General features: G+C 48.4%; 2 protein-coding genes across 2 annotated transcripts; one reads left to right on the forward strand and one right to left on the reverse strand.

The window, feature by feature from the left end:
- Positions 1-712: 712 nt before the first annotated feature.
- xkrx (XK related X-linked) lies at positions 713-15,098 on the reverse strand. Its single transcript, XM_006633029.3, has 4 exons — positions 14,842-15,098; positions 11,264-12,372; positions 3,959-4,221; positions 713-3,851 (listed from the first exon to the last, which is right to left on the reverse strand). Exons 2-4 carry the CDS (start codon positions 11,617-11,619, stop codon positions 3,067-3,069), a joined length of 1,404 nt encoding a protein of 467 aa, XP_006633092.2. The 5' UTR covers positions 11,620-12,372; positions 14,842-15,098; the 3' UTR covers positions 713-3,066.
- Positions 15,099-18,045: 2,947 nt separating this feature from the next.
- arl13a (ADP-ribosylation factor-like 13A) lies at positions 18,046-24,271 on the forward strand. Its single transcript, XM_006633030.3, has 10 exons — positions 18,046-18,109; positions 18,934-19,041; positions 19,371-19,441; positions 19,847-20,096; positions 21,107-21,212; positions 21,616-21,821; positions 22,096-22,204; positions 22,509-22,785; positions 23,373-23,483; positions 23,741-24,271. Exons 1-10 carry the CDS (start codon positions 18,090-18,092, stop codon positions 23,794-23,796), a joined length of 1,314 nt encoding a protein of 437 aa, XP_006633093.2. The 5' UTR covers positions 18,046-18,089; the 3' UTR covers positions 23,797-24,271.
- Positions 24,272-24,804: the final 533 nt, after the last annotated feature.

The following is a 24,804-nucleotide window of genomic DNA, read 5'->3' on the forward strand; positions in this document are numbered from 1 at the left end:
TATTATGATATTGTACTGCTGTCTTTTTGTATTATTGTCATTCATTGTTACACGTTTGTGAGCTTTTGAAGTGCAAGACAAATTCCCTTTGGGGGAAGGTTAATACAGGTTAATTCAATTCAATAATTAAAGTTGTGAACGAAATGAGAACATCTGGATCTTAATTCATATCCGTTAATGTATATCACAGAACAGCTGGGAAAGTTGTAAGTTCTGTTTGGCTTTGCTCTGAGGTTTTCAGTTATGTGAGCAGGAATGTGTGTATAGGTTCACCTGTTGGTGCGCTCTTCTTGTGCTCGTAAATAAGTCATGGTACTTCTACACAACCAAGTGGAAAATGAACAGATGCTCACAGTAGTTGCGGAAAAGGGTATTTTGTACACATTCAAGTATCTCAAGCATTTGATCTCAGTATAAATAAAAATTAGACGCCAATTCACAAATTCCCATATACAGTATAGGGGAAAAGTACCAGATCTCGTCTGGGTACTATTTTGGATTATATAAAAAAAAAAACAAGAAAAAGCGAACTGTGATCAAAAACACTCTACTGTTACGAATTTGATAATAAGAGAGAGGTTGTCTTGATTTACTGTTGCCGATTAAACATTTGGTGCTGAATTTTAGATCGTTTTTCTTTCGGACTCTTCAGAAGAACCCGGGTCTTTATCGCCACCTTCTGGCAGCGAATGGAACGAAGGACAAGAGAACATTTAACCGTCAGGATTTCACACAGCTTTATTTGTTAAAAGCAGGTACAAAAGACAAGTACAAGTAGTAGATGGGCACTCCAGTGTAAACTTGAATTAAAACACATTTCTTTCACTACGTGTCAACTCATTGTGTCGATAGTGACCCAGAGAAATTCAGGCTTTTAGAACAGCCAGTGACCATGACGTTCAGTGGACACCTGGGACGGGAGACATGTGGGAGCCAGGAGTTGTCCAGCCACATAGCTGAATGAGATCCTGTGATCAATTAGCTACTCCAAACCAAACAAGCCCCCTCTTGTTTGTCACCCATCTACGTTTCTCAATTACATGGAAACGTCTGTCAAGTGTTGTGCAGCAATCCAGAGATTGTTCTCTGGAACCAGACTGTAACGAAACCGCCTCATGTTTTCACCCTTACCTGCAGAACAGGAAGAGGTAAACGGAGACAGCTGCACATGAGCAAAGCCTCCACAGGCAGACTAGCTTCACTCATTCGGACCTTTTTGATAAAAAAACACGAATATGTGCATTTAGAAACATTAGACCTCACGTCCAGCTATGACACACAAAAGGCATACTGCGATACTGACACAACCCCAGCGAAAACTGGTTTGAATACTTGCATATGATGATGATGTAATCACAAAAACGTATTTGAACTGATTATATTTCTAATGGGCATGTTACACGTATGTACCCCACGTATGACCCCGCACCTCACGCCATGTTTTGCAGAGCAGGCAGTGAGCGGACAGAGGACTTTACCACAGCTGACCTGACTGGACTCATCCATATCTAACACTGCTGAGCTCACACCTGTAAAACAACGATCAGTCACAGTCACAGCCTGACACTGAGCTCCGTGCTCACTGCTCAGGAATACCTGACAGACTGGTCAAGAAACTCAAAGGCAGACAATTGTTTAATTGTGGTGGCAGGTCTGGTATGAGGAAAGTGGTACTCGGTTTTAGGGTTTTCCCTTCTACACCTAGATCTTTCCAGTGGATTTGTACAAACTCTTATACTTGTGCACATTTTATGTATCAAATGCGTTCTGCTCTACCTAATAAATAGAGAATGGCCCTAACAGCATTCTGATCCAGCCTGTGCCATGGGCTCCACTGCAGGGTCACAGATGTCCTTGGAAACACCAGATCACTAAGCCAACAGCAGATGCTGCAACCCAGCATGAATTTGGTTAGAGTGGTTTGTGTCCACCAATCACTTCCAGTCAACCCCTATGTGCTACCTGGATTGACATTATCCAGGTTTGCTCTTGCCTTCAGGTCTGCATCATATACGTGCACCAATAGGCTGTACCTTTTTTGTCAGATCACTTTCATCAGCCATCTTTCTCTCAGCACTGAACACCGAAAAGAAGACCAGGTTTGCTACTGCGTTACAGCCTTGGTTTATACAAGATATTGGGCCATTTAGCTTTTTTCCAAATAGGATGAGTCATATGCAGTACCATTCTGTAACGACTTGGCAGGTGAATGCGTACTACAGCCTTCCTGAGGAGCTGTGTGTCATTTCAGCCAGTCTGTCAAAATCTACATCGCAGCCTGTTCAGTTGTGAAAATTGTATTCTGAGCAACAGCAAAAATGACATTCTGAATAGGTTTGTTTTTAGGGTATGCCTTTGTCTGTAATTGGCTTGAGTGCGGAGATCCTGACATTTTCAAGCCAGGCCTCTGGGATACAGCTCCTGGAAATACCCCTCAGTGACAATGTCTCGTTTTGTCAGGGATTTGTCAGTCCTTGGAAAGAGTCCTGGTCACCTGGACAGCTGCTAGTGAAACAGTGGCTCTCGTAAAGGTTGCGTCTCCCACTCACTGTGGGAATTTGGCACCAAACTGCCTTTGAATCCTGAAATGAAAAGGGTCCCCCAATATAGTATTTCAATGTTGATGTTTGAGGCTATTATTGAGAAATTGGTAGAACACCTTCTTTGGTCTCCAGAGGTCAACAGGCCGTGAGAATCAAAAATGAAAAAAGAAAAACATTACAAGGCAAAGTAACACATTGTTTTCATCTGAGTTACCTAAATATAGAATCGTGATTAAGGTTTTGCCTACACGACGGTTCCAAACAAGCCAGAGCAAAAAAGTGATTCCAATCAAAAATCAATTTTGCATTTATTTAAAACATGCAGGCGGCGCTTCCTGCCAGACGTCCTGGTTCGCCGTCGGGTCGCCAGCCCCCGGCGGCTCCAGCGAAGACGCGCCGGTGAGTGAGCTGCGCTCCTCGCCCCCGTCACCAGCCGCCCCGGAGTGAGGAGCGCACAGAAGGCCTCCGCAGCTTCCCGCCGAGACCAGGCTTGACACGAGTCTGCCCCACCAGCAGGGGGAGCTCACGCTGCGTCCATGATGGCGTCGTCGGTGATGTCCGTTTCACGGGCACACGGCTCGCGGGGGAGGTCAGGGGCTGCTGGCGACGGGGGCGGAAGGGCCCGGGGCCTCTCTCGGCAGCAGACGCACCTCAGGCAGTCGGCCACGTTGTGCGTGAAGAGCTTGCGGCAGGGGTGGCAGTACTGGTAGAAGACGAGCATGAAGAGGATGGCCAGGCTGTAGCAGACGACCAGCTGCACCACCAGCAGCGGGGCGCAGATGTACTCGTAGAAGTCGGTCTTGAAGAAGTACCAGAGGACGATGAGGATGGTGTTCTCCGCGAATCGCACCACGTAGTAGACGGCCAGGCGGCCCCAGCTCTGCGACTTGTCGATGAGGTCCCTGTCGGCCAGGTCCAGCTGCACGGCTGACCAGCAGAACATGTTGATGCAGGCGTAGAGGAAGGTGACCAGGCACAGCACCACAGTGGTGCCCACTTTGCTGAAGTTCTTCTCCACGTTCTCCGGCAGCGCCGCCCTCTTCGCCCAGAACTCCACCCAGGGCAGGAAGAAGAGGAAGAGGAGGTTGGCCAGCCCCACGGGCACGACCCAGACGGGCAGCGCCGTGCTGAAGAGCACCAGCACTGTCACGCGAGTGGCGATCTCCAAACCGCGCCACAGCACCATGCAGGCGTAGGTCGGCAGCCGCAGCCTATACTTGTAGTCGTCGTAGTTGATCTGGATGGCCAGGGTGCTGCAGACCAGGGCGCCGTAGGTGATGGAGAGCAGCGCGATGGCCATGAGGACGACTGAAAGAGAGCAGAAAGGCAGGCGTGTCAGACGTCAGAGCTGTGCGAGTCCACACCCCGGGAGCGTGCTGGGGGCAGGGGGCAGGGGGCAGGGAGGCTGGCCTGACCTCTGGTGGTGGGCGTCAGGCCTTTCTCCTGGATGGTGGCGTACAGCTGCAGGGTGAGCTGGGGGGCGGAGCCCAGGAAGGCCTGGATGACAGCGGTGCGCTTGAAAGCGTTGCGGTGCGTTGCCAGCGTGCGCTCCGAGTGCCCGATCTCCCACTCCGTGGGGGTGCCCTGGCCGTGTTTCAGCCGGATCTTCCTGGAGATGGTGACGTAGGGCTCCTCCCCCTTTCCAGACCGGAAGTACACGATCAGGGCCTCGACGCACCTGCGACACACAACAGGCTGACCACACGAGCAGCACACATTGTGCCCACACTGCCTGGCGGACACACAATCCGCATATAAGGAATCCTGGAAAAGGACAAAGTCCTGTTCTAATGACATGGGGACTACTGAACACCGTGGGTGAAATACTGTCAACAAGTGTCAAGTTCATATTTCACCCCTTGTACAGAATCCACAGGTGAAGGCGTACCAGCAGTGGTCAGTGGTCAGTAGTCAGTGGTCAGTGGTATGGGCCATGGCACAGTTTCAGACTTGTGTGCCAATAATACCACTGTCATCTGACCTCAAACCAGACACAGGCATCACCAGATCTTGATGAGATCTGGAGGTCAAAGGAGAGTAAGTCACAATGGCGAGCAGCAGTCAGAGCAGTCAGAGCAGTCAGAGCGGGCTCAGACTTTACTGACAGCTGCTCCTACGTTTTAAACCCTCTTTCTATGTCTCTGGATGTAGATGAAAAAGTTAACCATCTGACGAAGGTTTGGAATCGGCTGATTTATTCTTCTTTCTTTTCACAAAGCTCCTGTGCCAAAGAAATGCTGACCAGTGATAAACCAGGAGAGTTCCCGTGTTAAGACATTTATATTCATGTTGCCACAAGAGGGCACACGTGTTCTTCACACTCTACAAGCACAACAGCAAGACACCCAGAAACACACCAACAGATTGTATCAGAGTATCAGAAAGATTATGCATAGAATTAATGAAAACGGTTAGTTAACAACCGTATCATTTTCTGCAAAATGCGTATACTACTAGAATAAGGTTTAATTGGGACTAATATCTCATTTTCATCTACAATGCAGTGATTTTTAAAAAATCTGATCTGGGTATGAGTTACTGACATGAAATAGCTCCTCATTCACAAAAAGCCTTATAAACAACAGTCACTGGTATTGAGACAGACAAACCATAAACCTGCTGTACATTCCTCGTGAAATCAATATCGTGGAATTCCTCTTGATACGGTCAGGGTGAAAGGTTCTCGAATTAATGAGAAGTCCAGAATGAACCTCTGAAACCTCTAACTTCTACAAGAAGACACTGGATGTGGAGGATCTGTATGATCTCTGTTTCCCTTTGTTTTGTAGTATTTTTTAGAGTCCAAATTCTGTGTTAAGACACACAAAACAACAATGCAAAACAGTGGCACCCTACAGCAGACAGAAGCAGCCTGTGAGAAACCCACCCCTGCCCTGGTCACGAGGCCCTCCGAGTACAGCAGCACTAATCCGTCCTCCCCTGCTCCGCGCAGAGGAAGCATGTGCAGGGGTATTTATAGAGCAGTCTGTGTATTTTCAGCCGCTACAGCCTGAGAGAGGAAAGCTGCAATGGCAGGCTTAATTTAACCTCATCCAGAAGACAGAACATCGCTTTCTTCTCTCTGTGAAACAGCAAGCAAACCCTTTCAAGTGTTAATGGCAACAGGCCAGTGGTGTCAACCGGAAACAGCTTGCGTTAGTTTGACATCGCACCTCATCAGAGCTGTCTGCCCACAGACTCTGTACAGCTGCCTGCCTGCTCACTGGGTGGGACTGGGAAAACTGCAAGAGCCTGTTGGTTTCAAGGAGGGCTGGCAGCAGATCCAGCCTAAACTGGAACCTGCCTTCACCTCTGGAGAAACGAACCCGTAACTGACCCAGGATGGAAATTTACTGTATCGCACTGAAAGAGACAAGGGAGTTCACTTTCAAAATGCAGAGCATGACACTTCAGTTTGATCAACAGATGAGTCAGTTCAAGAGCAGATAAAAGGAAAGCAGATGGAAAAACCACCCTTATCTGTAACTGTTTCCTTCTCTTTACACATCTGAAGGAAAGCATTTCCAATTTGCCTGGTAGAGCCGGTTGTGTTTACACCACAGGTCGTGTGTGCATGTGTGACTGAGCAGCCCTCTTCCTGCTCTTCCAGCTGGGCCCATCCCACTACAAGTGGAGGAAAAGGTACCCTAAAGTCTGTCCCCCATTTTTCCCAACAGGATGATCGCAGGCAGTGGGATCACCTTCACTGTGATCAAGTTCAAGGGATCCATGCAATTCCATCTGGACCGTCACGGCAAGCCCTGACAGGAAACGCCCAAGGCAGTGGAATCGCAGCCATGAAAGCTCAGGAAATAGGAGGCTGATGTCACTGGTGGTGTCAGTGGGGGAGCAGCTGGACCTTCTTCACAGAGGACAGACAGCAAGAGGAGCACGGACACACAGAGACGGGTCTGCCATCAAGAGCAAATCCACAAACCAGCCCCACGCCTTTCCTGTCAGGAACAGCGAGCGCCTTCCGCTTTTCCACCCAGAACCGGCTGGGAGCCGGTTCCCCACATTCCGCACTGCGGGTGCCCCACTTGCAGACAGCAGGAATTCTGAGCAGCCCCCGGACAAGCCCTCTCGGGAACTCCAAAGAGATACAGATCGCATCAACCACCTCGGACCTTCGAAAGAGTCCAGCCAGCAGCACCGCCGGTCTCAGTGCTCCGGGCGCGCCGCTCAGCGGCCTGTGCCCCGTGGGAAGACTGTGCTGGGTACAAGCCTGCTTACGTCCTCGTTGTCCCAAATGACAAAATTGGATCGGGAGTTGGCAGTGCGTGATCCGGTATCGCCTGGATTTTGTTTTGATTTCAGGCCCTTCCGTTTCTAAAACCACAGATTCACACTTGACATGTTTCTCACATTTTCCTGAACCGGCTGGTCGGGCACTCCTGATCAGACAACGGGTTTGAGGAGAGTCTCAGGGTTCTTCCTCACACCTCAACAAGGGGGACGACAGAGGACAGATTTTCATAGTTACAATACAATAAAAGCTGTCTATTTACATATCCTGTCAATAAAAACCCTACCCTGCCATATATCAAACAGGTTTTACCAGAGAATTCTCTGTCTTTGCATGTACATGTTGTAGCTAGAGAGGAGGAACAGTGAGAAATGGTGGTACCGTGTCATGTTTGAAACAACCTGACTCCAGTAGTGTGTGAGAGCTCTTATACAAAGACTTGGCCACAGTACAAACACTAAAGCACCATTCAACACAGGGTAGGTGTAAAGGATTTGGTGAAGCGTGCAGAGATACAGTAAACCATGACACAGACTTCAGGAAGCCACATTGTTTTATCTTAAAGGGCTCATACACACCTAAAGATATCATATTAAATAGAGTATGTTTACTTGACAGGATTCCTAAATGATTTACATCAAGGAAAGCTAATGTAACAAGCCTTTTACAGTCCATCTGGTGAAACAACAGATCGGTCCTCCGTGGTTGTTTTTATGGTAATGAATATTTTTCTAAATGGCTGTATAGCTGGATGGATTACGTCTGTGTTGAAGTTTACATTCTATAACACAGCTTGGTCCTGTCAGAAAGAGCAAGTGTGTTTTGTGTTTGACTGTACCAGACACACGTTTATAACATTGTAACATTTTAAAAATGTGAAAATCATATTACAGAACAATAAGAACTGTAGCAACAAGAAGTCGAGGTTCCAGGTATGAAGAACTGTGATGTCTTCTGTTTATACCATGCCTGCTGTCTCAAGACATAATACCTGGAAGACTGGCTCACTTCAGCTCCGAGGTTTTCCTGAAACTTCACGTTAAGAACTTCAATATCAGCGCAGTGAAGTGCACGGCCTGCTGGGAGTGTGAGCTTCAGATATCTTGCTAGAAAGCCAGCGAAACACAAACATAAGCAACCACTGTGATTAAGGTGCTGTGTAATGATATCAGACATCAGAAACAAACAAGCCCAGAGCTAGACTTCTCCCTCCCTTTTCTCAAATCTTTTTTTGATCCAAAATTAAAGCCAACTGAATTTTATTTCACAGCTGTCTGCTGTGACAGGCACTAAAGCAGTGTGCCAAAGACAGAAAACCCATCCCTGGTGCACACTCTGCAGTCCTCTGCCTGGAGGATGTCTGACCTGGGCTGCATACCAGGTCTGAACCACACGTTAGCCCAGTTTCAGATGATGTCTTAAAAATACTTCATTCACCATGTTAACCATGTTCACCCACTTCACCGACAATATTCCAAGCCTAATAAATCAATCATTTCAACACCTTTTTCCTTCAGATGTTATTTGAAGTCAATGCTTGCATTTCTGTTTTTCCCTTTCGCTGCAGGGTTATCAAGAGCAATTCATGCTTTATAACCTGCAATAAGAGAAGTACAACACCACCGCACAGCTCTAGTCAGATTATCCAATAACAGACTGACATATTTTTACAAAGCACATCTCCACAATCTACCAATATTTAATATCACCCAGATTTTAAAAGAAATGTCCCAACACAGCTGTGCTAAAGGCTAGGGTCTGTCTTCTCACTTCAGCAAGAGGCTGTAACCTGGAAACAAATCCCTTTCAATTCCAGTGGGTCACTCCTGGGATTGAAGATAGTGTCACCACCAATTTGACTATCACTGACATACTGTTAAACCCTACTCTCGCTCCAGTGCAAAAGATATATACATTTCCAGGTGTAACACTGTGGACAATGAGCCTGTTCTTCGATTAGCTCTAATTTTAACGGTGCTGTATCCTACTCTGGAGAGTGCAGGAAGAGCTAACAGACACAGGTTTATGCGTTCAAGGTCCATTTCCTTATAACTGTTCATCCTAGACCTCTGCGTCTAAAACACTGGTAAATTCCTCCATCTATCGTTTTGAGTGTTCTGCGTTTATTTTACAAGGATATGCTTCGTTTTAAAATCCAATGCAAATTAACAAGTCATTGCATCTTCATTAGATCCAATTTAGCAAGATATATTCGCAGTCCTCTGGATGTGAGGTGTTTTTTATCGTTATTAGTTATTTCGATTCTAAATACTGCATTGGCGATCACTGCAAACGACACGCATTTCCACTCTGTCGAAAATAATTGTCGGGACATCTCGATCAACAGCTGAATCGAAAAATAAACGCACAACAACAAACATGTTGCAATTCGTAAACTGCCGGGGCAGAAGATGCAAATTATACAGACTCTGCGCTTAGTCATCAGCCTCGCCTGTAAGCTCTGCTGTGGCTGAGTTGTTACGAGAATAGCAGCCGCCTTGTTTCGTTATTAGTGGAGACGGAATCGGCAATGGTCAAGGTGCGTCACGTGACAGAACCCAACCACCGAAAAAATCGCTACACTGTTGACACCGATTTCCTACAAACTGAATGACTGCAGTACATTAAAGGGACCAGCAGGCAGTGCAGAGACAATGTAATCCACCAAAACCCCGGCAAGTCAAATTTAGTTCAAGGTATTCTCACACGCTTGCGCCCCGCCTCCACACTGCCAACTTCATCCAGGACAAATAACTCGGTGTAAACAGATGGAGATGGAGAACTAGCCTGAACACAAGAAGCTGAAATAGCCCCGGGCCGTCACAATGGAGTGGAGAGACGCCTTTACATTCCCTTTGCAGATCTGAGCACATTTCTCGGTGTGCCTGAGGCATGATCCGGCGTTGCAGTGGAATGGGCGGCTCACAACAACATCTTAAAAGTAGGCTGACCAATACTGCCCAATTCTTTGACACAAAAAACGACTCCTAATAATACCTCACAGGTCTAAATATATTCATTGCGAAACCTAAGGTGTCCTGTCCACAAAAAAAAAGTGATTTAAAATACTGTGGTCTCCTACGAAAAGAAGATCTTGTCTTTGTTGTCCCGGGTGTTGATAAAGGGGCAGGTGGGGGCCGGCGCAATGCGTGACATTCCTGACTCCCAGCAGAGTTATTGAGACGCAAATGAGGTGCTGCAGGGGAACTGTGGGCGAGCGGGGTTACCGACCCCCCAGCAGAGCGGGTGCTTGAAGTTTTTAGGTCACCTTTCTCCACTGGAGAAACATGGATGGAAGAGCTGGCCGAGAACAGGCGTGCTCACTACCCGACAGCGCGATGACGTGCTGGGGCGGGGGGCGAGACTGCCCCAGCCTGTTGCATGCGTGGGGCCCCTGTGATCTGTAGGAGACGCATCAGGCATCACATGCTGTGGCCGGGGGTGTCTTCCTCCAGTCTTCTCGGAGAAGGCGTGTTTGTTGCGCTCTCCCCGGCTCTGCGATCACTGTCATTTACTGGCGAAACTCGAATGGCTGATGCGACTCAGAGACCCACCTCCTGGAAAGGGTTTCATCTGCCCTGAGCCGACATGACATGTCTCTAAGAGAAACCCCAACTGCCCGCGACAGTGGACCAAAACAGACATATTTATAGTGCTGAGGAGCGCTACGTGTTTCACTGGTATCAGGACAGACAACTGACGCTAAGGAAGCGGGTGGAATTGCTTATTCCCAGCGGGTCTCCCACAGGAGAGCTGACACGGAGCGGTGGCCTTCTCAAGTGTTTGCTCTGTGGTAGACGTGGTCTCACAAATACACATAAGGGAAGTGTGATATGTGGGCTCCTTCTGCTGCACCTGGTGTTTCACAAACAGATTCAACGGGCTTTCACACAGTAAACACGGATTGCGGCTGTAGTTTGGTGTGTTATACTGCGCCACAATCTGACAGTTTCTTGCGTTTTCAGATTCTGATCATTTGTAACACCAGAACAAGTTCTATTTGACCCTCATGCAAAGCTTGAAAATATATCTTTCAAACCACGATTGTTATTTTCTGATCGAGTAAATAATAAAATCAGTGATCAGAATTAACGTGGCAATTTGACAATCTTCTCTTCACAGTTCTACCGAACAGACCTGGGTCTGCCACAGCGCGGAGTGTTGTGGTTCTAGTCTTTGAAACCCATTTCGTTATGCTTCAAAAATATATTTGAATCACTCACAGTTTCACTGACTAAAACCTAAACTCACGCACACAGTGTTAAAAACGTTTCATCTGTTGGATAAATACCAATACGAAAACGTTATGGTTCTTCTCCATTTTAAAGGAGAACACGTGTCTAAACAGTTTCTCTAAAACATTTAAATGGGATACATGGTTCTTCTTATTTCAGCACAGAGGCTGACAATGTTTACCCCTCAGCAGTGAAGCTGTGACCATATAAAGCACAAGCCGATGGGCTCTGCCACTGACCTGATGACGGGTCCCATCTGCAGGATGTGCATAAAGAGGACCAGCGGCCGGTCTCTGCCCAGGTCCCGGTGTATGAAGGTGAGGGCCAGCTGGACCAGCACAGCCGGCACCAGCATGAAGGTGATGGTGAAGGCCATCCAGAACCGGTCCCCGCTCCGGTCGTAGATGCTGCAGAGCACGGCGGCGGTGATGAACTCGGCGCAGTACAGCGCGGTGGCCAGGACCACGCTGTAGGGGGGCTGCGGCCTGCTGCTGTCCGGCTCGAACCCGAGCCCCGCCTCGCTCTGCTCGGGGGAGGGCGGCCGGTGGTTCTGGTCCAGAATTTCTGTTTCGGCACCTTCGCACATGTTAGTCATCCTCCCCCTCTGTCAGGCCACACTCAGAGCAAAAGAGACGGCAAAAAAAAAGTTGTTCGGTCTTGTTTCTGCTGTTGTTGTTGTGGTGGTCCTTTTATCACGCCTACTCAATTCTGAAGCACCCTAGGGACGGCCTTTTGTTGTGTTCTCCTGCACCCCCCGAACAACCTCTCCGTGTCTTGCGAGAACACAGTTACTCATCTCGCGTTGCACGGAGGAGCATGGTGGCTGCCCAGATGACAACACAGATCGCAGGCAGCAAGCAGCCTCTGCAGCCCTCGGCCAGCGTGACAGCTGCCGATACTAACAGATCCCGCTTCGCCAGCAATGCTTTGAAGCACGGCCTTACCGTGCGCCTCCGCCCTTTTATTTACCAAGATAAATGTCGTCGCTCTTTCCCCCTCCAGGCACAAATAAAACGGAAACTGGCGAGGAGTCTCTCACCGCACCGCCCGTCGGTCCTGTATTCCTGATCGCTCAGCACGGCGCATCTTGAATCTGCTGCTGTTCGGTAGTGACCGGCAAGGCGCCCCGGTCCGGCGGTTCCAAACACGAAGGCGGTCGATTGATTAATCCTTCAACAACCGCTTCGTCGCCGGAGCCCCTCGGCAAACTTGTGCGAGGGACTAGGCGACGCTGATCGCACCAAGCAGGTGTGACTGCTCCTCGCCCGGTCAATGCGGGCTCCCTCTGGGTCCTAGACACCCCCGGGTTTCGACTGAAGAAGAGCACGGAGCGCGATCATTTTTAGCCCTGCAAAGCAGAAATGTTCAAATGTTCAAAGAAGTGCGCGATACTCCAGCCGAGTGTCTGTTTATGATACACATCCTGTGACATATCCCAACCTAGGTAAGATTAAGCACCAACCTAAATTAGGGTAATCTAAGTAAGAAGAAATATTTATTGTAGAAATTCCCCACAAATATGTAAGAGCAGTGAGAGTATGAGTAACAGCTCGAGTCCTCCATGGTCCGGACTGCAAGTGCTGTCGACTCAACCTAATGGAGAGAGACACAGTGAGCCTGTGAAGCTTTAGGAAAGAGAAGCGCTCGGACTCGTATAGTAAAGTTAAAAAAAAAAAACAACTGTTGTTTTGTTGTGAAGAACACTGCAAACAACAACAACAACAACAACAACAACAACAACAAAAGCATTTTAACTCTCACGTGCAGAAACCATTTTATTAAATGCAACGTGAATCGGACGACATGCAGCGGGTCTCCAGCGGGAGCACAGCGCGGCCGGAGCGCTCTGGCCTCGGCGTGCTCGGACAGCCCAGCCGGCACTAGGACACAGCCTGCGCGCACGGCCGCCGGCTGGAGACTGGAGACGTGCCCGGGCTCAGGCTTGGCGTGTTTGCTGCTGGAGCTGTGAGCAAATACGGAGACCGTCCCTCTGGGCGACAGACCCACTCCCTTACCCCCATACGCACAGCAGCACTAACTGTATGCTGTCACAGTGTTTTCAGCAGCCGATAAAGTCTCAGGGAAGATAAGCACTCGGGTCGGGAGCAAATAGGACCGAGATTAAAAGAACGTTTTGCAGTACACACAGGCCCTTGGTACGTCTTGTGCAAGATATTATGCAAGCCTTGTTCATAAGCTACTTTCTTTTTTTTCCGTTTTGGTTTGCTCCGTGTCTTTCAATTGTTTTACATGATTTTGGTTGGGAGCTGGTTGCCAGTCAGCGACTGAAGCTGGTGTGGACACGTCACCCTGCTGTATGTCTCAGAGAGACTGGGGGCGGCCCGACTGTCGGTGAGGTTTCTCCCGGCGTCAGAGCGCACACGTGTTTGCACCAGTACTCCGCCGAGCTACACCACGCTGATCAAGGCCGTGAGATCTGTGTGCTTTCTCCTCTGATCACACCCTCCCTCAGGCCAGCGCAGTCCACATTCCTTCTCTGACGAGCACATTTTGTTTTCAAGCAGAAAAACAACCCGAAAGAAAAATGACACTTCGTGCTTCAAAGGCTAATACGCTGTGTGATGCCTACGGGAATTTTCGCCAGCCGCTGGTATTCGCATGATTTCATGTAAAATCGTAATTATTTTTCTTTTGGAAGGTCATGCTTTCCCCCTAGGGTGGAATTTGCACGCTCTGCTGCGTTTCAGGGGTCAAATAAAGATCTCCCCAGTTTTCTGTGTTCGCCTCGATCAGCCCATCAGTTTAGCAAAGGATTGGCTCAGCTGGAGACGAGCGAGGTAGCTCTGCAATGCTGATCCACTTAGCCAGCACTGTCCACATTCCTCACAGTGTTGTGGTACGTGTTTGAAGTGAACGGAGACAGATACAATCTCAAACCAACGGCGAACAATGGTTGTGAACCAGGCGCAGAAATCCGTTGATTTTTCAGAGTATTTAGTAAAGCAGGGTGTGTGTTCGTGTTGTCACACTGACGGCACGTTGGGTGGGGGGTATTCCAATTGCTTTCAAGAGGCCGGTATAGAATCGGTAATTAGCTCGGTGCTGCAAGGACTGCAGTGGAGTGTCGAAGTTCTCGCTGGAAAGCCCGCGTGATCGTAACAGTTGCCCATTGCTTTGAAGTTTGTGCACAAGGTGAGGTCAGGGTGCACCTTCTTCCAGCGCGGTACAGCACAACGAGTTGCTTTCCGAAACCGGTGCGATTCTGGGGGACGACGACCCGTGTAACTCGGAGGGTCCCAGTCGCAGAAGGGGGCACCTGTATTCGCTCGGGAGACTCCCGCGATTTGCCCTTATAAAGCAGCCGTCAGCAGGGTTTCAGACAGACCCTTTTCTGGGGCTTCGGTGGCAACATTCCAGCGGCCTGACTCACCGCACACAGAGGCGAGGCGAGGCCCTTGAAACAACCAGCACTTTTCACAAACATTACAGGCGTTTCACCGAGGCAACCCGGCGTCTGCGCCGCAGCTGCGGTTATCGTACCTGCTGGCGTCATTATTCCGCCAGTGGAGACGTTTACTCTCATTTCTCTCCCACCTTCTCCACTTGAACGACTTCCTGCGAATTTTACCCATCTGTCTGCGTTGAAACCATCGCTTCTGTTTATTTGTTTTTGCCTGGAACGATATCTAAGCGTAGCCCAGGAAAAGGCATTAATCGACCTGCGCCTTGTTGTGAGGGGTACAATTACACTCGATTTAATCTCGATTTAAACATGGAAAATACAGATATCATCGGGTATCTTGTTTTCCCACAATTTTAGAAGCGTCTCCACACACTCTGAAGTTCTGATTCTCACCTTCAACGTCCTGCTATTATGTCCCCATAATGTCCCTTGCAGGTTTTCTGGTCATTGGTATCTGTTTGTTGTGCTGTATCTTATCCAGTTCTCCTTTTTGCTTTTATCCTTCTACCATTCAGGGGATGGTGGAGTCGGTGCTTTTTAGAATAAGACATTCTTAGCTTTCGAAGGATGTAATTAGATCTCTGGGGTCTGTGATTAGCTTATTATAGTATAGAATGGGATTCAGATCAGTGACTCAGCTGTTGTTTTCCAGCTTGGCGTGGCTGTTATACCATGCGGCTGAAGGCTCCGCTGATTGGTCAGGGGCCACAAAGCTCTTCTTCCTTCCTCCAGTGTCTGTGATCTGTTAGTATGACAGCCCCACCCGCCCCCTGCTGGGTGAAGCTGGGTTTCAGGACAGTTGTCCTCTTTCTGTCCACATCTACACAGTGCACAACGATATTGTGCTTTAAAGTCTCTTGACTGGAAAAAATATATCTTTAATTGCATGATCCTTTAAAAATGCAATTGACATAATTTGTTTTACTTTGATATGTGCTGCCTTGCAGCACTGGGGCCCTAGGTTCAATTCTAGGCCTGGGGTGCTGTCTGTGTGGAGTTTGCATGTTCTTCCTGTGCTAGCGTGGGTTTCCTCCTGCTGCTCCAGTTTCCTCCCACAGTCCAAAGACAGGCTGGTAGGTTAATTGGCTTCAGGGAAAACTGACCCTGGTTTGAGTGTGTGTTTGTGTCTGTGTCTGCCCTGTGATGGACTGGGGTCCTGTCCAGGGTGTGTGTCTGTGTCTGCCCTGTGATGGACTGGCGTCCTGTCCAGAATGTGTATCTGTGTGTGCCCTGTGATGGACTGGTGTCCTGTCCAGAATGTGTGTCTCTGTGTGTGCCCTGTGATGGACTGGTGTCCTGCCCAGAATGTGTGTCTGTGTGTGCCCTGTGATGGACTGGTGTCCTGTCCAGGGTGTGTGTCTGTGTCTGCCCTGTGATGGACTGGTGTCCTGCCCAGGGTGTGTGTCTGTGTCTGCCCTGTGATGGACTGGTGTCCTGCCCAGGGTGTGTGTCTGTGTCTGCCCTGTGATGGACTGGCGTCCTGTCCAGGGTGTGTGTCTGTGTGTGCCCTGTGATGGACTGGTGTCCTGTCCAGGATGTAGCCCGCCTTGCTCCTGTTGCTGGCTGGGATAGGCACTGGCTCCCCTGTGACCAGTCCTGGATAAAGCGGTTAGAGACTAGAATTAGAGGCTGAATGCTTTAGATGTCATAGGTGTACAATACAGGCAGCTGCTGGCGCTCACAGAGGCCTGCAGCTCATTTTCCGTTGCGCTCCAGTGTGCAAGCAGTTTTGAGGATTGAAGAAGGCTCCCGGAAATGCTGTGCCTTGGAGCACTGGACACCTTCACATGTCTGTTATATAGGAATCATTTGCCTCTGGAAAGAGGGAGAGAGGAATGGCTGTATAGTTGCAGTAAGAAGCTCCCTGTGAGTGCAGGCAGCACATCTGATCACAGGCCTGTGATGAGCTAATGTGCTAAGAATCACAGAGAACAGTTCAAAGACTTGCTCTTCTCTTGCATAACTTTGAAAAACACCTCCCAGGTTATTCGTGCTTCTCCAACAATCGCACAGCTGGTGTAATTCTATTTATTCTAGATAAGGGTCACATTCAATTACTGTGCCGCCCTGTCCGTCCCTCTGTCAAGCGCTTGTTTAGGAAATGGAAGCTATTTGCTTGGACGGAGCGCCATCTAGTGGATCGCTTTCCAAGCAGAGGAGGGTAAGAAAGTGTGCAAACCGGAAGAGCCTGTTCTACCGAGTGATTTTTAAATCCTGGGAAAAGCCCTTGGAACTCTAATACTTACAGTAAGATGAGCTATTTATTCCTCCTGGACGTGTGTCCAGCGGAACAGCTATTTATCTTCTTGATGAACATGTTCACCTGCCAGCTTACAATGAAACTTGTTTGGAGAACGAGCCTTTTATGGCCGGAAATGTTTAATAATATTTCTGGTATTGCAAAACAATATATTATTGTCATTCTGACAGGTAAATATTGTTTGTTTTTTTAAAGAAAAGAGTATAGAAAAAGAATAAAAGGTGACAAGAAGTTTTAGTATTTTAAAATACTAAAATCTGTTCAGTTTCTGCCAGCTCGCCATCATTCCAGCGTTCCCAGTTTTAGCCAGTCCTCATCCCAGTGGGATCTGCTAACATTTGCACACTCACAAATAATTTGATCTCGCTCTCTGACTAAAGGATCGTTTCACGTACTGTATGTATGAACCCCAGGGTCATGTGAAGGAGCTGTCCTTCATTATTTGTATACTTCTTGCGCACTTTTTTATCCTCCTGTGCTGGAATCCAGTAGACGGCGCTCCGTCCAAGCAAACGGCTTTCCATTTCCTCAACAGAAGGGCCTTTAGGAGACTCCATGCACTCCATTTTAGCAACAGACTGCTCCAGCTACGGTGTTCAAGGGAACGTTTCCGCAGGTCTTTGCTCCCGGCGTCTTCGGGGTGTATAACGCTGCCCTAGGCTAGGACTGTTAGCCCTTCATTTCCTTGTCTATGGACAGCGTGGTACTCCATTGTAATTTTTGGACAATCTGTATAAACCTATGCACATTTTGCACATACTTTATTGTTTCTACAGTGACTATGATCATCATATTTTGCACACACCTATGTATTTTATATTTATTTTGTATAACTTTTCGTCTATTCTGATGTCAGTTTTTGCTTGTCTTGGGCTGGACTGCTGTAACACATCAGTTTCCCTAAGGGATCAATAAAGTCTTATCTATCTATCTATGTTTAACTCTAAAGGCAAAATTAATTAACAGTGTAAAGCAAAGCTTGACTGTCTGTAGTGACTGAAATGAGTATTCTCACGCAGGCAGGCCCTGTGCTGTGTGCCTCTCTGTCAATAACAATAACAGCTGTCCTGTCACTGGTGCTCAGAGTTGATCCTTGGGCTTGTGTGCCCACAGGGCTTTTGGTGTGAAGGAGGGTGAGGTAATTTCCTGTAACTGCTGCCCTAGTGTCTTGTATCAGATTTTTCTTGGGTGCGAAACACGCATGTGGTGGAAGCCCCCTTGGCTGCCACAGCTCATGATCGTCAGGACTGCCGGGGCTGAATTTCCCAGGGTGCACCAGCGAAATCAGGTGAGTTCAGGATTAGCCAGATATTTAAAGCCAGATTAGTTTTGAGCTGGGTGGTGCAAAAATGCTACATAGCAGGCAGACAGACACAGCAGGATGGACACTGATATCCAATTGTAAGTGCCCAGAAATTGTTTTTTATTGTTTTAATTGCTTGTTGTGCTTTTTGTACAGTAGATTTTATTTATAATGTTCACTGCAGTATAATACCTGGCGACTCCTTAAAGAGTCATATATCATTATGACTCTTTATAAATATGGAGAACAGTGGTATTTACAGATTTCTGACTGGAAGAGAACCATTCATTTTGCTGGTTTCTGAAGACGGGTCACATATATTTATAAACTGTTCATGTATTGCATATTTCTTATTGTGCACACATGATGAAAATTATTCTGTACTTTTTTGTGCTAGCTTTTGTTTTTGCAGATATTTGTGGGGGGTTACATGTGAGATGCCAGTAGTTGCTCAACTCTTTGTTTTAATTAAATGTTCACATTTAGGCATGCCACAGACTAACAGAGTGAGCCAGATAGGGACAGCCTCGTGGTTTCAGGCTTCATTATGAGCTTAAAACCAGGCAACAGATGTACAGGGCAGGTCCGACTCTGGTTATCTTCGCTGCTCCCAGACGGCTCATACTTGGTCTGTCACAGCTGTGAGGCTGGAGTTGAGTAGCAGCAGCATTTCCTCTGTCTATTCATGAACTCCAGTCAGGCTTCTCCCAGGAAAGCTGGGGCTTCAGAACGCTGGTTAAACACTGGAAAAGGGCTGTTACATGGGTGTGGACGTTTTAAGATGGGCTGACCTGCAGCCAGCAGCACCAGGATCACTTCCTCGCTGTGGAGTGAACAATGGAAGACGTTCAGTGCCCAGCCTCGTGTGAAGTGAGATCTTGACAGCCCTGCTGTAACAGTCCGCGCTGTTGGCTTGTCTCAGGTACAGACTGAAAGGACGATGGTGGCCCCTCTGCTGTCCTCAGCCCAGCATGTTCAGCCTGGCGAGCGGCTGCTGCAGCTGGCTCTGCAAGCTCCGGCAGCCTGTCAGGTGAGGCCCCAGCCTGCTCCCGGCCCCTCCGTGTCCGGGACCGCCAGTTCCCCCTGGGGACACGTGCAGGAGACCGCGCCCGCAGTGGGCAGAGTTAGTATTTCTGCATTCACCAGGAGCTCCGCTGTTATCCATTGTCTCCATGTTTCCAAGTAGGAAAGTATTCCATCCCAGGACACGTTTTAAAATAGCATCACTGTCTTACAGCAGAATCACTGCCTGAAGCCCTGCTTGCTGTGACTGCAACTCGCCCCAATTTCAGCTGGAGATCAGAGTGCCGCAGTCTGCACTCACACCTGCAGCCAACTCTTTTAACCTCTGCTTCACAGGAAAGTCACGGTGCTTGTGCTTGGCCTTGACAATGCAGGAAAGACGTCCACCGTCAGAGGAATCCTAAAGGGTATGGCTATATTAACGTGCTGCACACAACTTTCAGAGCCAAGTTAAAATGGGTTTTGTGCAGAAAAACCTGTTTGTTCAGCCTGCACTAAGTCTGCTCTTGAACACTGAAGCAGATAATGAGTCACGTACAATCCTCATAAAAGTGAATTAAAAGGAATGATGAGTCTGATCTCCTCTATATTTTTATTTGGATGCAATTCTGCCTGTTGTTCTTTATAGCAGAATTTCAACAGAATGGAATCCTTTGTGTCATTTATTAGTGATGTCAACAGTCTTATTCACTAGTTGGAAATTGGCACTACGTCCTAGATGCTCCCTAAAGAAGCCACGTGAAGTGTGAAGTGATGTGAAGTGATGTTGGTGTGCTCTGTGTGACCTCCGCTGTCTCCCTGCTAACCTACAGCTCCCCTGGCGGAAGTGACCCCAACACTCGGCTGTGTGCAGCTGGAGCTCAGAGTGGACAGCTTCCAGGTCACCCTGCTGGACGTGGGCGGGGGTCCGGAAGGCCGTGGGACCTGGAGGGACCACTACAGCAAAGCGCACGGGATCGTGTTCGTGGTGGATTCCAGCGATGCTCAGCGGCTGCAGGAGGCCAGGGACCTGCTGGCACACCTGCTGATGCACCCCAGGGTGGCAGGGAAGCCCCTCCTAGTGTAAGAGACACCCCCCTCATTTCCACCTGGGCTTGGGACAGGCTTGCAGCTGCGCGGTCAGCCCGAGCCTTGAAGGTTAAACCACCCGGATTACTGGGGTGTGTTACAGTGGTGACCTGGAGAGCGCTGCTTTATGCAGCAGGGCATTCCCTGGAGCAATATGAGCGAAGCAGCTTGCCCAGGGGTACTACAGCCCTCTCGTTCACTCTGCCGCCCCTGTCTGGGGTTCCCTGGGTCTGGGCTCGATCTTGCAACCCTCAGAAGCACAGGCTGCACAGACCAAGCTCCTGGAGGGGCTGCTGAGAGCCACAGAGGAGGGGTGTAGCAGCCCCCTGGTCACAAAGAGCAATTAAACCTGGATAAAGGGTGGGAGTTGAGACAGAAAAAAGGTGCTTTGTGATCTCCAGGATAATCTTCTTCCAGGATTGTTGTTTCATGCTTTCCAGAGAGAAATGCAAAGCAGTTCCATCACCATGAGCCTGAGAACGTGCCTCCGTATGAGAGGGTATTCCAGTCTGTGTTCCCCAAACAGCGGATTGTAAAAAATCCTTAGTAACCTGATTATAGGCATTCGATTTGCTAATTTAGCAGCCCTGTTTGGGAAAATATTTCCTAATTTTCATTAAAAATCTTAAATTCAATAGACCAGAAAAAAAAAAAAGAAAAAGGAAAAGGTTTTTTTACCACCCGAACAGCAACCAAAGCTTTTTTTTTAAATGGTATAGGAAGTTTGAAACACACAAAAAAAGTTGTTTTTGGATGTTGACCAAGCAAGTAGAAAAAAAACACAGCTTTTCTATGTTCATGTTTATCTAAAAAGTTGCCTGGAATTTTATATTTCTCTAAAGGTCTTACCAAGAGGTTTCTTGTTAGGAGAGAATATGATTATGCTGAAAATAAGAGATTTTTATAGTTTCTCTTCTCTCTTTGATAATTATTGCAGTGTGTTAAGGTCACGTGTTGAGGCTGAAGCTGTGTCTGCTCTGATGAAACTTCCCTCCCCGTTTCAGTATCGCCAACAAGCAGGACAAGCCGAAGGCTCTGCTGGGCAGCGAGCTGGTGGAGGCCCTGTCCCTCGAGACGCTGGTAAACCAGAGCCGGTCTCTCTGCCACATTGTGAGTTTGCCCTTGGCCCAGCAGGGGAACTAGACTTGTGACTCACTAGGCAGGCAAATATAGAGCAAGTCTCACAAAAGCAGTCTAGCTGGGGTAGCAGTATACATCCTTAGCCAGCACTGCTTTAATTTCATAAGCTTGATAATGGACACTGATTTGAACATAAACATAAATAACATAAAAGCCTTTATAGAAATGCTCAGTAGAAATAGTAATGATCTATAGAAACATATAGGTCATCTTTGCAGGTTATTTCCCCAAGGGGTTTACAGCACAGTCTTCAACTGCTGGCATTTTCACAGCTGGCTTGCTATGCTAAAAACCCCAATTTAGGGCAACTTCGCTGCTCTCCTCTATAAATACTAGGGGGCTACAGCTCGAGGATCTGCTCTGTCTTGCCCAGGAGCCCAGCTCGGCGCTGCTGGACGCCAGGAGGTGCTCGGAGAGGAAGACCCTGCGGGGGCTCCGCTGGCTTCTCCGCGCGGTGTGCCTGGACTACCACCAGCTGTGCGCGCGGGTGGCCAGGGACTGCGTGCAGCCCCCCGCGCCCGAGGGGCCTGAGAGGCGAAGCAGGGCTGAGCGAGGGCACGGCAGGCCCCGGGAAGATGGGTATGTGCTGCACTCCCACCCCTGCAGCTCTCTCTCCCACACTGCCAGTGCAGCTCCAGAGCTACTTTCTGTTCAGACAGAAGTGCACCTGGAAACGATTTAATAACAGCCCCCTGTCAGATGTCAGAAACCCTTAGAATCCTGAGTAGTGCAGTGTTGGGGTTTCCCTCTTCTAACACACGCAGTAAAGTCTCGGGTCTCGGCTGGCGCTGAGCGGGATTTCTCCACGCAGGTCCTGCGGGTCTTTGCTCAGGGCGCTTGCTGTGTTTTGCAGAATTCGCTGCAGCAGAACTCCGCCCCCTAAGGAGGAGCCCCCACGCTCCGAGGAGAAGGCCAGCCTGCCCAGAGGGAAGCTGCAGCCCCTCCAGAACATCCTGAAAAAGGTTTAATTGAACTTATTAAAATTGACCTTTGTGTTTCCTGAACCCTCTTCGTTCGGCACACAGACCCCTGGTGTTTTAGTTTAGCTGATTTCAGAACCCTGTTATTCTCACGAGCCTTACCTTTGCCAGATCTTCCTTCTGTAAAGAAATAACAACACAGACGTTGACCTTTAGAGTCGAGAACCTTGTCCCTTTCCCAACATGGCTTCCATGATGCCCGCCGGTGAGCGTGTTCCGGTACAGTTTGGAACGGGAGGTGGCGAGGCCCTGTGTGCTCAGGCTGTGCCGGCGTGTCTGAATGCAGGAGAGCCACCTGAAAAGGCGAGCGAGGAGGAAGAAGCAGGTGAAGATCAAGGACGCGGTGAACGACGGCGACGAGGAGGAGCGGCCTGAGGTCCGGACCGGGGCAGAGCAGGAAACGGAGCCAAGTCCCACCTGGCACAGAGAGGGCAAGGCTGGCAGCGCCGCCGCCGCCCTGTTGCCCAGCAACCGCGTGGGATTAAACCGGAGCGTCCGAGTGACAGAAGACACCCCGGAGCAGCCAGACTCGAGACAGAATGAAAAACGGAAACCGAAGAAAGGTACAGCACGCCCTCTCAGACTCGCAGACTGCCAGAGATGGGCAACCTGTCATTCTGCAGCTATTAAACTCTTCTGGAAGGTGCAGATAGAATAGCACACAAACAGCAGAGCCAGCAGCTGGTCTCTCACAGTCGTCCGGTGGGTCTGTGACCTTGGCCAGGGTGAGCAGCTTCCTGACTCATCACCAATCACCAGCTGCCGGCTGGATGAGGAGATGGAAGTTGTTATTATTTTTACTTCTGACTTGGGTTATTAGATTTCATTTTCTAACATCCCCAAACAAAAATACTTAAGCCATAGAAAAAAATCGTTTAGCTTCCTGCATGGACATGGCGTAGCGTAATGGGTGAGCCTTTGGACTCGAGGTGGACTGGCAGGCCTAGGGTTCGATTCCTTGTTGCTGTACCCCTCTACCCTCCAGTCCCCAAGCTGTATAAGGGGGGATCGGTATTGGTGAGGGGGGGAATACCTGCACTGAACCAGCATCCATCCAAGGGGGAAGTCTACTTAAGGCCAAACAGGATGAGCTGGGGTGACTATGCCTGTTTTAATGTTCCCATATTTACAGAGTGTATTTCACCATTAGGCAAACCAGAAAAGAAGAAAAAGACAAAAACAGTAAAGAAGAAAAATAAAATAAATTCTGAAGAAGTGCCGACAGCTCACCCACAGCCCGTGGATCTCTCCACTACTTTTGGTAAGATTTTATTTTATTAATTGCAGACATTTCATGCACCAACATATTTTGCATCAGAGCATATCTGCACTTTGTGCAGCATCTATGTCTTTAACCATGAAGCACTGTCTGTTTTGGGATCAGAAAGGTCATGATGTACAGTATATAGAAAGATGCTTTAGTTCCTGCACCGAATAGACTATTTGGATGGATTAATAATGAAAGGGTCTAATAAACTGGTGCTTCCCTTGGACACTAACAATAATTTCTCTCCCCAGACCTCTACAGAAAGGCCATACTGGCTCTGAAAGCCAGGCAAGACCAGAACCACTAAACTAAGAGGAGTCTTTCTGCATGTGCGTGAAGTGACTGATCACTACAGGACTCAAGCAGTGAAATGAAGACCTTTCACCAAAAGCAGATCCCTTTCCGATAAGCTCAGTCATCTCTGTTGAGAAATATCACTTGTCTCTTACGGCCTGTTCAGAGAGGTGTGCAACCCAACCGTTCAGATGCGATTACCCGATTGACGAAAAACAATATCAGGAGTTGCCGCTTGAAGCAATGCTTTAATCATTTAATTCAGGTTCAGACCGCTTTACTTATAGTGAAGAGCTAAAGTTCAGAGGGACTGATCCTCTTGCACTCATTTCTCCTGTTCAAATTCAGGGACTTAAAGGACAGGTTCTTGTAATTACAAGGGAAACCAAATAAAGCAAAATCAAGAATCTTCCTCTTTGTCGTTTATTCATCTAACAAAATAATTCCTGTGTTCAGCTAACAGTCTTTCAGCAGCCCCAGCCTTCAGCCCACTCGGTCAGCCTCGCGGCTGTGTCCCCTGCCCGCCCCTCACAGCAGAAATAACACAGAAAATAAGTAATTGCATAAGAATTCACCCCCTTTACCATGACCCACCTAAACAGGCTCAGGTGCAGCCACATCTTTAGTAGTCGCATAAATTGTTGAATGGAGTTCACCTATGTGCAATTAGGTGTTCAGGATAAATATACCTATCTCTGGGAGGTCCCACAGTGGATTACTAAAGCTACATCAGGAAGACAAAGGAACCTTTAGAGCAAATCTGAGATAGGCTTATTCAAAAGCACCAATCAGGGGAAGGGTGTAAGAACATTTCCAAGGCCTTACGTATTCTCCAAAGCACAGTAGTTAAATATAAAGGAATCAAGAACATAAGGCATTAATTTCGTCAGTATCGTGGTAGGGGGATGCCTCACTGCTTTAGGAACCCCTGAAGACAGAAGGAAAAATGGGAGTACAGAGAAAACCTGCTGCAGTCTGCAAGAGACGCGAGACTTGGGTGAAGATTCCAGTAGGACAATGA

The sequence above is a fragment of the Lepisosteus oculatus genome, chromosome 8 (genome assembly GCF_040954835.1).
Source record: "Lepisosteus oculatus isolate fLepOcu1 chromosome 8, fLepOcu1.hap2, whole genome shotgun sequence".
In the NCBI taxonomy this organism is placed as follows: Eukaryota; Metazoa; Chordata; class Actinopteri; order Semionotiformes; family Lepisosteidae; genus Lepisosteus; species Lepisosteus oculatus.